We start from the raw sequence: 13,630 nt of genomic DNA, 5'->3' as shown, positions 1-13,630 counted from the left end.
GTGTGTGTGTGTGTGTGGAGTGCGGCTGTACTGTACAGTCTCTTGACTCATCTCAAAACTTAGCAAAGACTCCAGGTCTTTCTATTATTTTCCTCCAGAGTCCTCTTCTTTACTTGTTTTTTTTTTTTTGAACATTCATGACTTGCAGTCACAAAGTTTTGGGTTAAGGGTGAATTCTTTGCTCAAACTGAAACATTTTCACTTTGTGTCTTAACTTTACTGTGTGAGAGAATTTGCATCTCATCACAAGTCCAGTAAAGTTTTCCTCATCTTCAGTCTGAATAAAACTTTGTAATCATAAAACAGGGAGATGAATAATCAGGTTTCTCCTAGACATGATCAAAACCAGGATAGTAGTGAGCACATAAACAGGCCCAATGTGATTATTGTACCTACAGCTGTAGTGAAAAAACATTGTAAGGCACTGAGTCATCTTCAGATTTCACGTGGAATAGCAGTGTCCCTCAGTCTTCCTCCTGTGTCTCTCTGTACTCACTTTGCTTTTGAATATTTTACATTGTGTGTGCCAGCAATCCGACGGCTCTCACTCGAATATGCTTTGTTCTATTTTGTTTGTTGCGAGTAGCTGCCTGCTTGATGCTGTACTAGCACTGACCCCCTGCTAGAATTATTAAATGGTGTTTCTTTTTTTGGTAGGTACATTTAACTGAATGGAAGCAATCTGGCGATTTAATAATTAATAAGCAAATAACTGTCTGTGTCTGTCCTCAGGTTGAGGCTCTGAGTGATGCAGTCTCTGTTTGGCGGAGGGGAGCTGGGGCTGCTGGGAGGAGGCGGCGATGCAGGAGGCCTGAAGGAGGATGGCTGTGGCAGTGTGGCGTGGCACTCCTCCGCTCTGCCCCCCGACGATGTCTACTCAGCCTCCCACTTTGCCCTTATCACCGCATATCAGGACATCAAGACAAGGCTGGCCTGCCTGGAGCGAGAGAACAGCAGTATCAAGAGGAAGCTCAAGATCTATGAGATCAAGGTGAAGGGTTTTCACTTGCAAAGCCGGATCACAAAGTCAAATATTACAAGACTTTTGCAAACTAATGTTGTTTTTGTCCTTGTTGGTATCAGACAGACGGTCTTCAGTGCCGACAAGGATAAGGCTGGTTTGTTTTTTGATTTATTGGAAGTGTTTAGAAGGGGAGTGAGCAAACCACTCACCCTTAGCATTTTTTATTGAGGCAGTGAGATTGTACACAAAGATAAAAAGAAAAGAAAGCGATGGTGTGCTTTGATCCCGAACCAGCAGGGGAATAAACATGACTTTAAAAGTGGGAAATCATTGTGCTATAACCTGGCAGAAGGGTACTTAAGTTTTAACTCATGTTTAAGTTAAATAACGCTGAGTCACATTGAACATGGCCGTAAGGAGACCTGGTAGCAACAAAGCAAATTGAGGGGCTATGAAAGGGTTTTGCACACATAACCTCATGTTAAACTGAATGAATAGCTCACAGGAGCTAATATAGCTGAGCAAATAGAGTCCTTTAAAATAATGGACCCCATTTACACCTGGTAGTGACATGCAATCTATATATGGATATTGAGGAGAGATTCCTGTTCCTGGAACTCAGTATGCGATAGACCTGTCAACAGACAGGGTATAATCCAGGTCATGTCAAGCGATGTTGCTGTACGGGCTCAATTCGACTTTTGTTGGCTTAATTCATTTACTGACAGGCATTAAGAATAGATAGAAAAAGCCAATCTTCCCACTGATGATCATATACAGGTATCAGTATTAAATTGAGATTGTTTCATAACCAGTTAAACTTCCTGTCGTAGGTTTAACATGTGTGTTTCCTTATCCAGATAAAAATGTCCACATTTTAAAAAAGCAGGTGTAAATGTGGCCCAAATGTCACTGATTTATTTAGAGGCCAGCTGGGCATTGATTGGGGTCGTGAGGATGTACTTCAAGAACTGACCTTATAAAGTCTGTTCAGGGACTCCCACAGCTGAACTGAAAGTGATCAATCATCTTAACGTAATGAGAGGAATGCGAAGATAAGTCCAAACCCAGGTATGACCCATACTGTATACGACACAGCTTTATTTCATTGATTTTATCTTAGGTTTAAACCCACTGATGTTGACATACTGGCTTGATTAATGGCGTCAGTACGTTAGGATTATTGGTGAAATTGATCAGCAGTCAGCAGGGAAATAGTTACTGTGTAGGAAGAATGGTCATGTCAAAGGGCTGCACATAGAGTTCATCAGGGCTCATCCAGTAGGCTCATGAGAGTTCACATAATGGAAACAGTTTTTGAATATGTATTGCTTTTTAACTGTATGCCTAAGGACAAAGTCTACCCTAATCCCAAAGTCAATGAGGCATAGAAGTATGTTTCACTGTTACTCTGGATCTAATATATCTGTATCTAATATGTCTGTGACACTGTAAATATTACTGCATACAGGCCTGTTTGCTCGGCTAGTGGAAATCAGACTGCTTTTCGGGTTGGATGAGAGAGCAGGTGAAGCAGAAATCCACCTCCTAGCAGTAGCTGGGCCAATGGACAGACATACAGGGGGAAGGAAGGGCGAATGAGCGTAAAGGAATAGCGTAGGAGGACAAAAAGCGAGGAAAAAGTGGGGGAAAAAAAGCAGAAAGAGGGAGTTAAATGGGCTGAAGGATGCAGTGCAAGGCAGAAAAAAGGGAGAAGAAATGAGGCAGTAAAAGGAGGTAACGATGTAAAGAGCAAGGGAGAGATAAATGGCTGAAATTAAGAACAAAGAAGGATTAAAGAAAAAAAAATCCACTCCTGGATATTATTTTTATTATCATTAATCTGCGGTGCTTTAGGAATTATACGGTGAAGAGGCTGTAAAGCACCCACTTTCCCCTCAACTTGTGTCACCTAGTTCAGGTACATGAGGACTTTTCAACAAGCTGTGCTGTTTACAGTGCTGCAGAGAGGAGTATCACCAGCTAAGCACATGTTTTGGGGGTTTTTTTTCTCTGAGAATAGAGAGAAGGAAATGCTGGAAATGTCAAAAAGTTATCAAAGAGGTTGCTGTACTTGAAATGCTGACGAAGACAATTCCAAAAAGATGCAAGCTGTTTCAGCATTATGGTCTAGTAGGGATACTGTTGGTACGGAAACTGAAACTCTGGTCCTTCTGTGATTTTGGAGTTGTGTGCTAACTGTAGCTCCAGAAAGCTTTGATTCTGGGAAATTGCATTAAAAGCGGATGATTAGAGCTGCTGTTGATACATTTTGATATGTTTGGTGGCATTTTTTCCTCCAGTGAAGAATAAGAAAGATGGAAATTGATGGAAAGGCACTTTGACTTTCTTCCCCTGATATATGTGTCAGTGCAGAAATCCTGCATCCTTTTAGTGAGCAGCTGGTACAAAAGGCTGCAGGCGGCCACATCGCTGCTGACTTACTCGCCAAGCAGCAGTTTGTTCAGGACTCATTCCCTGAGAGACAGGTGTTGATTTTGGGAGAGCAGGTGTTGGCTGTTTGGAATGAGAGTCACCACACCTGTCCCTCTGTACATACAGCATGTGTCTTTTTCTCTCTTTTTTTAGATTTGGATAATCAATTGAATTAAAATGGACATCACAATACTTATGTGGAAAAAAAGACTTTAGCCCAATTGGAAAATCGCCTTTTTTGTTGAGGAGGTCTAAGTGTTGCTGCAGGCTTTCTCTAAATACAAGATGCCTGGGTACAGCTGCTCTAATGATGCAGATGGGAGTGCTTCCTGCTGCTTTGAACATGGGTTGAAGTGAGGTTTTTCTCTCTAGTTTAGAGATCCTGATGCTCGGCAGTGTGAGAATTCTTTGGGGCCCCTGGGAGTTTTTTGCCCATGTTGCGAACATTTACTGTTAAACTGAGCAGAGAGAGGTGTTCTGCTAAATGGAAAAGGGTTGTTTGCTCCTCAAATAGACGTTGCATCAGTGGCAAATGACTTCACACGGAAAATGAAAAGCCCTCCCTGCTTATGGGCACTCTAAATGTAAATGTGTTCATTTAGGTTAAACCACACACAGTTATATAACTTGTCTTGTGTGTTTATATCATAGGATTCTGCCACCAAACAGCAGTTTAGCATGAAACAAAATGCGTACTTCACAAGTAAAACAGCAGTAAATGTGCAGCGCATTAACATATTCTACAGAATCACGATTGCATAATAAAACATTGCAGCATAATCGTAGCTGCATGTAATGTAATTATTTCTGCATATTTTAAATGTTTTCATGTAATGCTGTTACACTGCAGTTGCCCCTCTGTTTCTCTGTATTATTATATACAGCAGAAAATCTGTTTTCCCCCCTGAATGATTAATATCTGGTAAATATGTTACGTTAGAGGAGGTTGGCAATATTTCTCTTATTGTTAACAAATCCCATAAACACAAACAATGAGTTGATTCTAGTATTGTCTGTGTATCCAAAGCCTGATGTATCTTATTCATCTGTGCCATAGAGCTCCATTGTTGTCCAAAAACTATTAAAAACACATGTGAGTCACACAGTTGTACTGGGTGACATTCATTCATTGCCATAAACAAACACACTGTAGTTTATTTTGACTCAGTCCCACAAACACCGTCCTGCTGCTGTAAATACTCACTAGAGCACAAAAATGCTTATTAATTCTCCATTGAAAATAGTCCTCAACAAAAGCACTATTTCCTCCTGTTTGAATAACACTGGCTAAAAACTACCGCACCCAGCTGTTAAATAAAATTGCTGACCCTTTTTTAAAAATGAAACCACATATTCGTCAGGTGTTTTTAAAGGGTTAGCCTCTGCCTTAAGTAGAAACCAATGGGCTTCAGGCTGAGAGCCACAGTGAAGGTAGGTAAGTCAGGAAGTATCAAGAGACACATTGTTGATGCTCATCTTGTTAACACTAACAAAAGTGTTACATATTACCAGTCTTCTCCTTAAGCCTAGGGGGATTGGAAAGCATGATACAAAGCATCTTGCCCAATGTATACAGTTTTAAAGACACAGTAATTCCACTAAATGTATGTGTGTATGTAATCAGTGCATCTGACATATTGTAAACTGCAGACTTCTCCACGTTTTCATAAAATCCTTTTTGCTGCAGTTTAAATATTGTGCAGGATGTGCAGTTGATTGAAAAATAGCACCCCATTTTGGCTAATGAGTGTAATTTTGCCACAGTGGAGCAATGAGATGTCTCTCTCTTCTGCCATTTGAGAAAATCTGATACGCAATTATCGTGATTGGCATAAAAACACTAAAATTAACATTGTAGCTCCCACTTATGGGCCAGTGGAGTGAATTTTTTGAAAGTTTTATCAAGAAATATGGACAGATGGCCAAACAGCAGTCCAGATTTTATTGTGTGGGATGATATTAGAAAGTATGGTTAAATAACTTGCTATGCAAATTCACAGATTTCGTTTTAGGAGAACTGAAAAATAAAATCTAGTTCATGAGAAGAAAAAAAACATGACTTCAGTTAAAACACCCTTATGCTCTGAGTGATATCTGGGCCAGACAGAAGTTGCAGATGATGCAAGATGAATCTGTAATGATCTCAGTGTGAAATCAGAAAACAGCAGGAGAATGAAATATAAGAACACAAACAAACCAAAATTATAAATAAGCAAAAAGTGTTCATTCACTGGATTAGTTTACTATCTTGTTCTCTACATCCAGTCTCAACCGTATCCTTGTTATGAAATGTCTAATTCTGTGTCTCTATAATGCTTCTTTTTTCTGCAGTTCCCCATGATCAGCGAGTTTGGGGAGAACACTAACTCATACTGCTCCTTTGAGAGCAAAGAGACGGCGCTGCTGCACTCAGAAAATGGCAACCTGCAGCAGAGAGTCAACGTCCTGACCCACGAGGTAAGAGGAGAGATGAGGACAAGATGGGAAGAGACAGAGAAGAAGGAAAAGGGAGGGTGTGGGGGACATGGTAGTGAGGCAAGAGATGGGAAAGGAAGAGGCAGGATGGGATATGTACCAAATTAGAGTATGATCCACTTCTACTATGTATTCATTTTCTTTTCTTTTTTTTTAAACACACTGGATGGAATAAAAACCTTATCACACCAAAGGTTTTTGTCAGTGCTTGAATTCTAGAGAAATCCCTCCCTGCATGTGAATTAATTGAATTAAAAGTGAATTGAGGCCAACCCTGGTGGACATACGCTGAGAGACGTCCAGAACTAATTAAGCACTAAAGCTGCTGTCCAAGCAAAATTACTGAGATTGGATGTTTTTAAGAAACCATCCAAGCAGCACTGTGACATGGGATTTTCACACTGGTGTTCTATTTCTGAGACGCGATATAATTGGGACCAGAACTGGCCAAGATTTTGCTGAATGTGTATGCCTTTAAAAAATAAAGTAGTCTTTTTTCCAACACATCCTGCAGTGTTTGTTCAGATAACACAGCGTGATTTAAAATATAATTCGTGTGGATGCGTACTATTTAACTACCATACTCCAATGCAACTCCTTTCCAGAAATGGGCTGGAGTGAGAGCAGGAGAATGGCCTTAATGTGCTTTAGCTACTCATTCTCATCGCTTGTAACTCTACCGTTTTCTATGACTGTGTGAACGAGAGTGTGGGGAAATAGAAATGAGAAACGACTGACACAGGAAGGCAGTGGTAAAACTGGTAGCAGCAGCGGTAAAAAGGAGCTAGAGAGCAAGAAAGAGGAAGGAAATGCTTTATGGGAGCAGCAGAAACGATTAGCGCGGGACACACAAGGTCACGCGGTGATGAAATGTGCCACGGTTCACTGAGCATGCTCTGTTGGGACAGGCCTGCACACACACACTCACACACACACACCTTATCCTCTTTCTTTTAGTAAAGTGGTGACTTGCAGTTATCGAGGAGAAGTAGAGACAGGCGACATGTTTCCTGTCAGAGACCACATAAGAGGAATTTAAAGGTCGCAAAAAAATGTTTTTCAGATTAAATGTAGATAAAAATGTAACTACACAGTTTCTTCTCACATACTGTCTGAATCAAGTGACAGCTAAGGCTACCAACTGAGCATGGTGTGTGTATATTTCATTTGGAAATACCAATAAAGCACAATATCAATTAACCTTAAAGTGGGTTTGGTTTTATTAATTGATCTTGGGCTCACGAGTCCCTGTGTTAAAATCTATTTTTTATTCCTTCTTTATTTCATTTTTAGCTTATACTTAAATTACACAGCATTCCCAGTAGTAAACAGTTGTTATTCCAGTGACAAACTGTACACATTTCACAGAAAGAGGAACAAACTACTAGTTAATAAGGGCCCAGCACCCTACCAGGTTAATCCAACCATCATGACAACATTAACTCTCCTCTCTCTTTCATTTTGCTTTAATTCTTTAAGTCATTTGGAGGCCAAACATGGTATGAGCAAAAAGTACCACATAAAGAAATAGCTGTCCTGATACAGTTGAACTGAGGCCAAGAACAATAAAGGTATTTCTACATTAAAGGAGAATTTATTACAATGTGGGTCTTTTGTTCACTGTTTTGGAAATCTATACAATAACATTGCATTCACTAAATATTTTCTAGAAGTCTTCTGACGCAAAATTGATCCGTGGAAAACCAACCCCAACGTAAATAAATTTCTTTCTTAATAGAAGGAGACACAAAATGAAGCCGTGGGCTGTCAGAATTGTAATCAATCTAAAATTTAATTAAAACTTTTAAGAATATTGTGGTGGAAACAGACTGTGAATAAATCATGACATACATGAAGCATGTGACTCAAGTCCACTCAAGCTTCTGCTCCACTGAAGAGACTAAAAACTGCAGCAGACAAAAACATCAAGACATCACATTAACACATGAAACAAACATGAATGACATTTTTCCACCAGGAAACCTGGCTAATGTCACAGTGAGAGCTTACTTTGATGAGTACAGCGTTGGCCAAAAGGACCAAAATAAGATCCTAAATGTAACCTTATGTTTAAATTGTCCACTCTTGGTGACCCTCCCCATCTTTCCCTTCCCCTCTGATGAACTTAAACTGAAGTTCAAACAGGCCCAGCTTGAGTAAAATACCGTACAGAGGATGCGGAAAACCCGTTTCCACCGTGTTTTATACCGCTATTTGTAAAGGACAAATTAAACTAAAAATAATCTCCAGAAAAACAGACAGCTTTGAACTTATGAAGCCACTTAAAACAACAGATCAATCCCACAAACAGCATCCAGACTGAGGAGAGAATTTAAAAGGTGATAATGAGAATTAAATCTTGTTTCTGTTCTCTTCTCTTTATAGAAATCTAGCCGTGGAGTAATCCTGCTCTCCTTGGTCACGATGCTGTTGACAAGCTGTCCTCACCTTGGTGCCTGTTTTCTACAAGCATATGTTACCATAGACACACTGAATAGTGCTCCGGCACACTGCAGTGATATACAGTACCTCTTTGTCCTTGATGGCTCTCTGTTTATCTCGCTCCCTTTCTGCTGCTCCCACTCGCATTCTCTGCGTGGTCTAGAGTGAACGTATCCTCCAACAGAAATCTAACTTCCGTATCCTCGCATGCTCTTCATTTCACTTGGTTTGGTGTGTGTCACTGCCCTCAGATCTGTCAGAAAGTGTGTGATTATTGCATCGAGTGACATTCAACCCCCTTATTATGCTGCAGTCTGAGGGGAATATGCCAGCAAGACATCATGAAATTCTTTTTTTTTTTAAATAGTGTTGAAGATGGTTGAAAACATGATTTATCCATTTGTCGAGATGAGGGAGGTTTTGCTCTGTGCGTGCTGAGGTGTCAGGATTTCATTGTCCTAAATTTGCTTGGTTATGTAACCCTTTCTTAAGAGACACATTTGATGAATCTCACAATGGAAGTTTTTGGTGTTTTTTCCCCCTCTCTCTCTCTCTTTGTGAGGAAGTTTAAAACTGACAAAGTAAAAAAAAGTAAGTGTATGTCAAGCCGATATTATTATTTTTTCCTTCGGTCTCAGCTTCTCTTTCTCGGTATTTCGCTTCAGCTCCAGAAGAGGAAAGAGAGAGAGGAGCAGCTGGAGGATGTGATCCAGGCCTACGAGAAGATTCACATGGAGAAGAGCAACCTCCAGAGGGATCTCGACAAGATGGTCAGAGACATTATTTAGTTCATTGCACTGTGCATTCGTTATTTTACAGTAGCTTTACTCATAAGCCATATGGCTCATTAATGAATTTCACACTCTTCTGATGGGGGGGGTGAAAATAAAATGTATAAACTCGGCATGGCTGACATCACTAATGAACATAATACTAAATACTGCATATGGACACCCCTGCGCATATGTGTTTGTGAAGCTGTTTTTAAGATTTGGATTCAAAAAGAGGAAATCTTAAAGAAACAATAAACAATAATATTATAGACAAAATTGAGCTTCCAACTGTTTGGTCCTTTCAACGTGACAGTGCCCCCGTGCACATAGTCAGGTTCATACAGTAATGGCTTGATGTGGAAGTGCCAGACCTCAGCCCCTTCCAACAACTTGGAACGAACTGGACCACAAACTGTGAGCCAGACTTCAATGTTGGACCTCACTGATGCTGTTGTGTCTGAATGAGATTAAATCCCTGCAGCCAGGCTCCAAAATGTAGTGAAAAGACTGAAACCAGAACAATGGAGGCTTTTATAGCAGCAGGTTAAAAGGGGTGATGTAGCAATTTAGTATTGCACTTCCTTAAAGGATAGGTTAACATGTTTTTTAAGTATGTTTTAAAGCAATAATGGCATGCCCATATGTACAGTGAAAGTGTTGTTGGTAGCTGTAACTGATCCTCATGTCCATATTGGCTGTGAAGAGATCCTTTATTAATGCATTTCCAATGTAGGTGGGGAACAAAACTCACTTTCTAAGCAAAAATGTATTCCAAAGTTCAGCCTCTGTTACATAATATGAAGCTTCAGCAGTCTGAGTTGGACAAATCAAGTGGATATATTACAAAGTGAAATTCGCTCTTTTTGTTACAATCCATCCACTACTGCTCAGAAAGGAACTGTTGTGGAAACTTCAGAAGCCTCATATTAACTCAACCCCAGTGTGAGAAATAACACAGAAGAAGTCTGTTATTTTTTCAGGGTTGTTTCCTCATGACGGGTAGACTGAGCTTGGTGGAGATTCTCTTTAATGCTCAAGGTTTTTAAAATAAATTAAATCACCACCACATAGGGGCTTAATATTGAGGCGTTCATATACTTTTGGCCATGTAGCGTATTTGTCACCATCCATCACTAATAATTCTGATTCTGATGAATTCTGATGTGTACACCATGTTGTCATTACCTGCTTTCAAATTCAATACAGTATTCTTCTCACACACAACATTTATGGACTTGGGAGGATGTAGCAGCAAAGAACGCTAACTGCACTGCTGCCTATTTTTCTGACATTGTGTTTGTCTCCCAGGGAGGTCAAAGGTCAGTGTCAGCTACAAAACAGCTCCTGAGGCTGGTGGGGACTGAGGACAAAAGAAGGCCACATGGGCTCAAATTCCAGCCTACAAAGCTCAGTTTACTCGTCACGATGAGCCTCAGCCTGTTAAAACAGTCGTCTGTGAAAATAACCCCTGATGCTCTCATTAGGCTTGACTTTAAAACAATAACACTGTGTCATGAACTGGATGTTCTAATGAAAGATGAAATCAAGCTGCACTATGGGAACTAACCGTCACTCACTAACCTTTTAAAGCAGTGGTCTCAAACTCAAACTGGCTTGGGGAGACTGTTAGTATTGCCATCTCATTAGAGGATCACTTCAGGGTTCAAGTTCAAGTTATGCTGTATGTCGTGCATGTATAGCACATCTGACAATAAAGTTGACTTGACTTGACTTGACAAGTACTACAAGAAAGCGCAATATTCGGAATATATTTCCATTACTAACATCTTACAACATACGTAACAAAAATGCAGTTTCTATAAATGTTTTATCAGCTTTGTTGTTCGCAGCCAAACAACAAATAAAGCCCTGAAACTTTTGTCCTTTTATCAACCGTTTGCATGCAGTTGCAGGCACCTTTAACCTAACCTTCTTGCTATTACCTCATTGGGTCATATTTTACACAAAAGAATTCAGTCTGTATATCGCTACCTCGTGAAAACGGATAATGAAGGGAACTGTAATGTATACGACTGTCCTTTTTCTCTCCTGACATTTCTTTTACATTTGGGACTCTGATAGTACGACCAAGAAGAAAAAAAGACACTTCACGAAACTCAATGAATCACTTTGACTGTGCACTTAAGACTGCACTGCTCATTTCAAAGTAATTGCCTTCTGTGCGAACTTTTTTCATTACTTCTTATACGGAGTCAACAGTCCTTCAGAGACAAGAGTCCTTTTAAAGTAATTCACTTAAATTTTTCCCCTGACACAACACACTTACTGTTTTTTGACTGTAAGGAAGCATAAAGTTTTAATTTAGCAAATTACTGCAATTGTTCTTTATCTGAGATACTACAAGTTCCTGTCATTTACAGCATACTATAATTAGTTTTTAGCTTTATCCTCTAACAATAGATGCGCATTAGTGTGCAACTGTGAAAAAAAAATTTTGAACACATTTCTGTAACTGGTTACAAATCAGAGTCGATCCAGACCAGGTAGAGGCTTCCAACTGAACAGATTGTCTGGCTGGTCTTTCCCAGATCCCCTCTGTGATAATAAACCATCTCATATGAGAGTGAAGTCTATTGAGCAGCTCTAGCCAAGCGGCATCAGCAGTTTTATGTGGTCCGAGTGATTAAGGGATGTGGTGCGCCAGAGATGTTGGAACTGCCACCTGCCAACGACTGACACAGTGTCAATGTCACCTGAAGCTGTCGCTCCAACTACCTACTGGGCCTCATTGACCTTTAACCTTCCCGCAGAGCACTCACTCACTAATCTACATAATATTCATACTTCTTCGACAAGGAAAGACTCAAAACTGAAAGTGAAATGAAATATATTCTTTCTCGCAGGGCTGACACATGCCTGCACCACCCTTGATTTTCATCTCCACCGCTCTGCTCTTCTCCCCCCATTTTTGGTCAACCTATCGATATAAATACAAGCAGACATCAGCACTGACATGCATGTAGATCTGTCCAAATCACGGCATCAGCACAGCATTAAAAACAAATGTACATTTTTACAAACATTACCATGAGATGCCAGGGTGGTTTAATATTTCTCATGATCTGTTCTGTAACATGTAAAACACTCAAGGCCAAGATGGGTTGTAAAAGAAACAAGCTTTGAAAAAACTGATGAAATAAAATACCAATCCCTGGTTGCAAATGTCAGTAATATAATATCAGTGCTAGGATATGAAGGTCTATTAGTCATACTGATATTTAGCAACCGTGGACTTTTAGCAGGTTAAATACCAGTAAAGCTCTGTAAATATTTGAATACGGTATGCTTTTAATGTAATTGGTAGATTCAAATAAAGCATTAAAAATGTGTGTGCTTACAGACCAGCCTGGTGGAGAAGCACGTCGAGCGTATCCTGGGCCTGGAGTCAGCTCTGAGGCAGAGGGACAACTCCCTGCAGAAACTCAACATGCAGCTGCACAGCAAAGACATGCAGTATCTGCAGTTGCACGCCGGCCCGGACACACACAGTAAGTGACTTTCATTCAGGATGTATATTTATATTAGAAACCACTCGACTGATGGCAACTATACCATCAACAATTTCTATTACCATCATTAGTGTGATTATCGTTGCTTTTAGAGGGCGCCTTGAATACAGCACTGAACTCCTGTCTTTATTAGCTTTAGCAGTTTCTTTGGATAAACCACAAGTGAGCAACTTTTTTAACACTTCAGCTTAAACACAGCAGTCACAGTGGCACTAGAAAACAAGGCTCTTTGTCTGTCTACCTGTAGCTACTCTGCTTATGACACTAACAGCAGCTAGTTTATGGATGCTACATAGTTAACAATAAGCTTAATTATAAGTGCAATTAAGTGTTTTGTTATCTTTTTGATAATATTAGATTAATGTTACATTAAATGTTAAAAATCTTAATCTATATCAACATATGTCATCCTTTACAAGTCTTTTATCACAGAGCTGTGACCGAATAATCAGCTATTATAAGCCAAACCTACTCATCCTATCGCTCTGAATAAAACTGATGAGGGTTGGTTTAACTGGAATCAAGTCTAACCTTTCGTGGGTGGAAACCACCCAAAAGGTACCAAACATAGCCCAAAACAACGCTGCCGAAAACTATTTTTACCCACCCAATTAAATAAAAAGTCTGGCAACACTGCTATATGTTCTAACATATGCCTTTTATTTATTAGCTACCAGCAGGCAACATTTACACATTAATGTTTTGGCTCTTTTAACAAATGTTATAACCAAAAAGAAATCAGTAATCAGAAAATGTATAAAAACATACATACATTTAAAGTTTCTCTGCTTTTGGTTATGATGTTTTTAGTGTATTTGTTGAGCTTTAATGGGGAGAACGATTATTAATAAAATTTACCTTTATACCCTCCACATTCCTAATTTATATATGTAAATATTAATAATATTTAATATAATGTGTGTATAATCCAGATTTCAGAGGGTGGTTTGGGTCAGTAGTTTGGTCCATGTATGATCTGAAAAAGCCGAGACACCAATCATCTCTGTTAA

General features: G+C 39.6%; 1 protein-coding gene across 1 annotated transcript in view; it reads left to right on the top strand.

Moving 5' to 3' along the window:
• tbkbp1 (TBK1 binding protein 1) overlaps nt 1-13,630 on the top strand; it is a 56,383-nt gene that overhangs the window by 25,736 nt on the left and 17,017 nt on the right. The window contains exons 2-5 of the mRNA XM_035658155.1: nt 733-991; nt 5,732-5,857; nt 8,983-9,087; nt 12,452-12,599. Coding sequence (XP_035514048.1) covers nt 749-991; nt 5,732-5,857; nt 8,983-9,087; nt 12,452-12,599 — 622 coding nt within the window. The 5' untranslated portion in view covers nt 733-748. The remainder of the gene's footprint in view (nt 1-732; nt 992-5,731; nt 5,858-8,982; nt 9,088-12,451; nt 12,600-13,630) is intronic.

This window comes from Morone saxatilis, unplaced genomic scaffold (genome assembly GCF_004916995.1).
Source record: "Morone saxatilis isolate NCDOM2014 unplaced genomic scaffold, NCSU_SB_2.0 Contig1, whole genome shotgun sequence".
In the NCBI taxonomy this organism is placed as follows: domain Eukaryota; kingdom Metazoa; phylum Chordata; class Actinopteri; family Moronidae; genus Morone; species Morone saxatilis.
The sequence above is the reverse complement of the archived record's forward strand: the minus strand, read 5'-3'. Positions and strand labels throughout refer to the sequence as shown.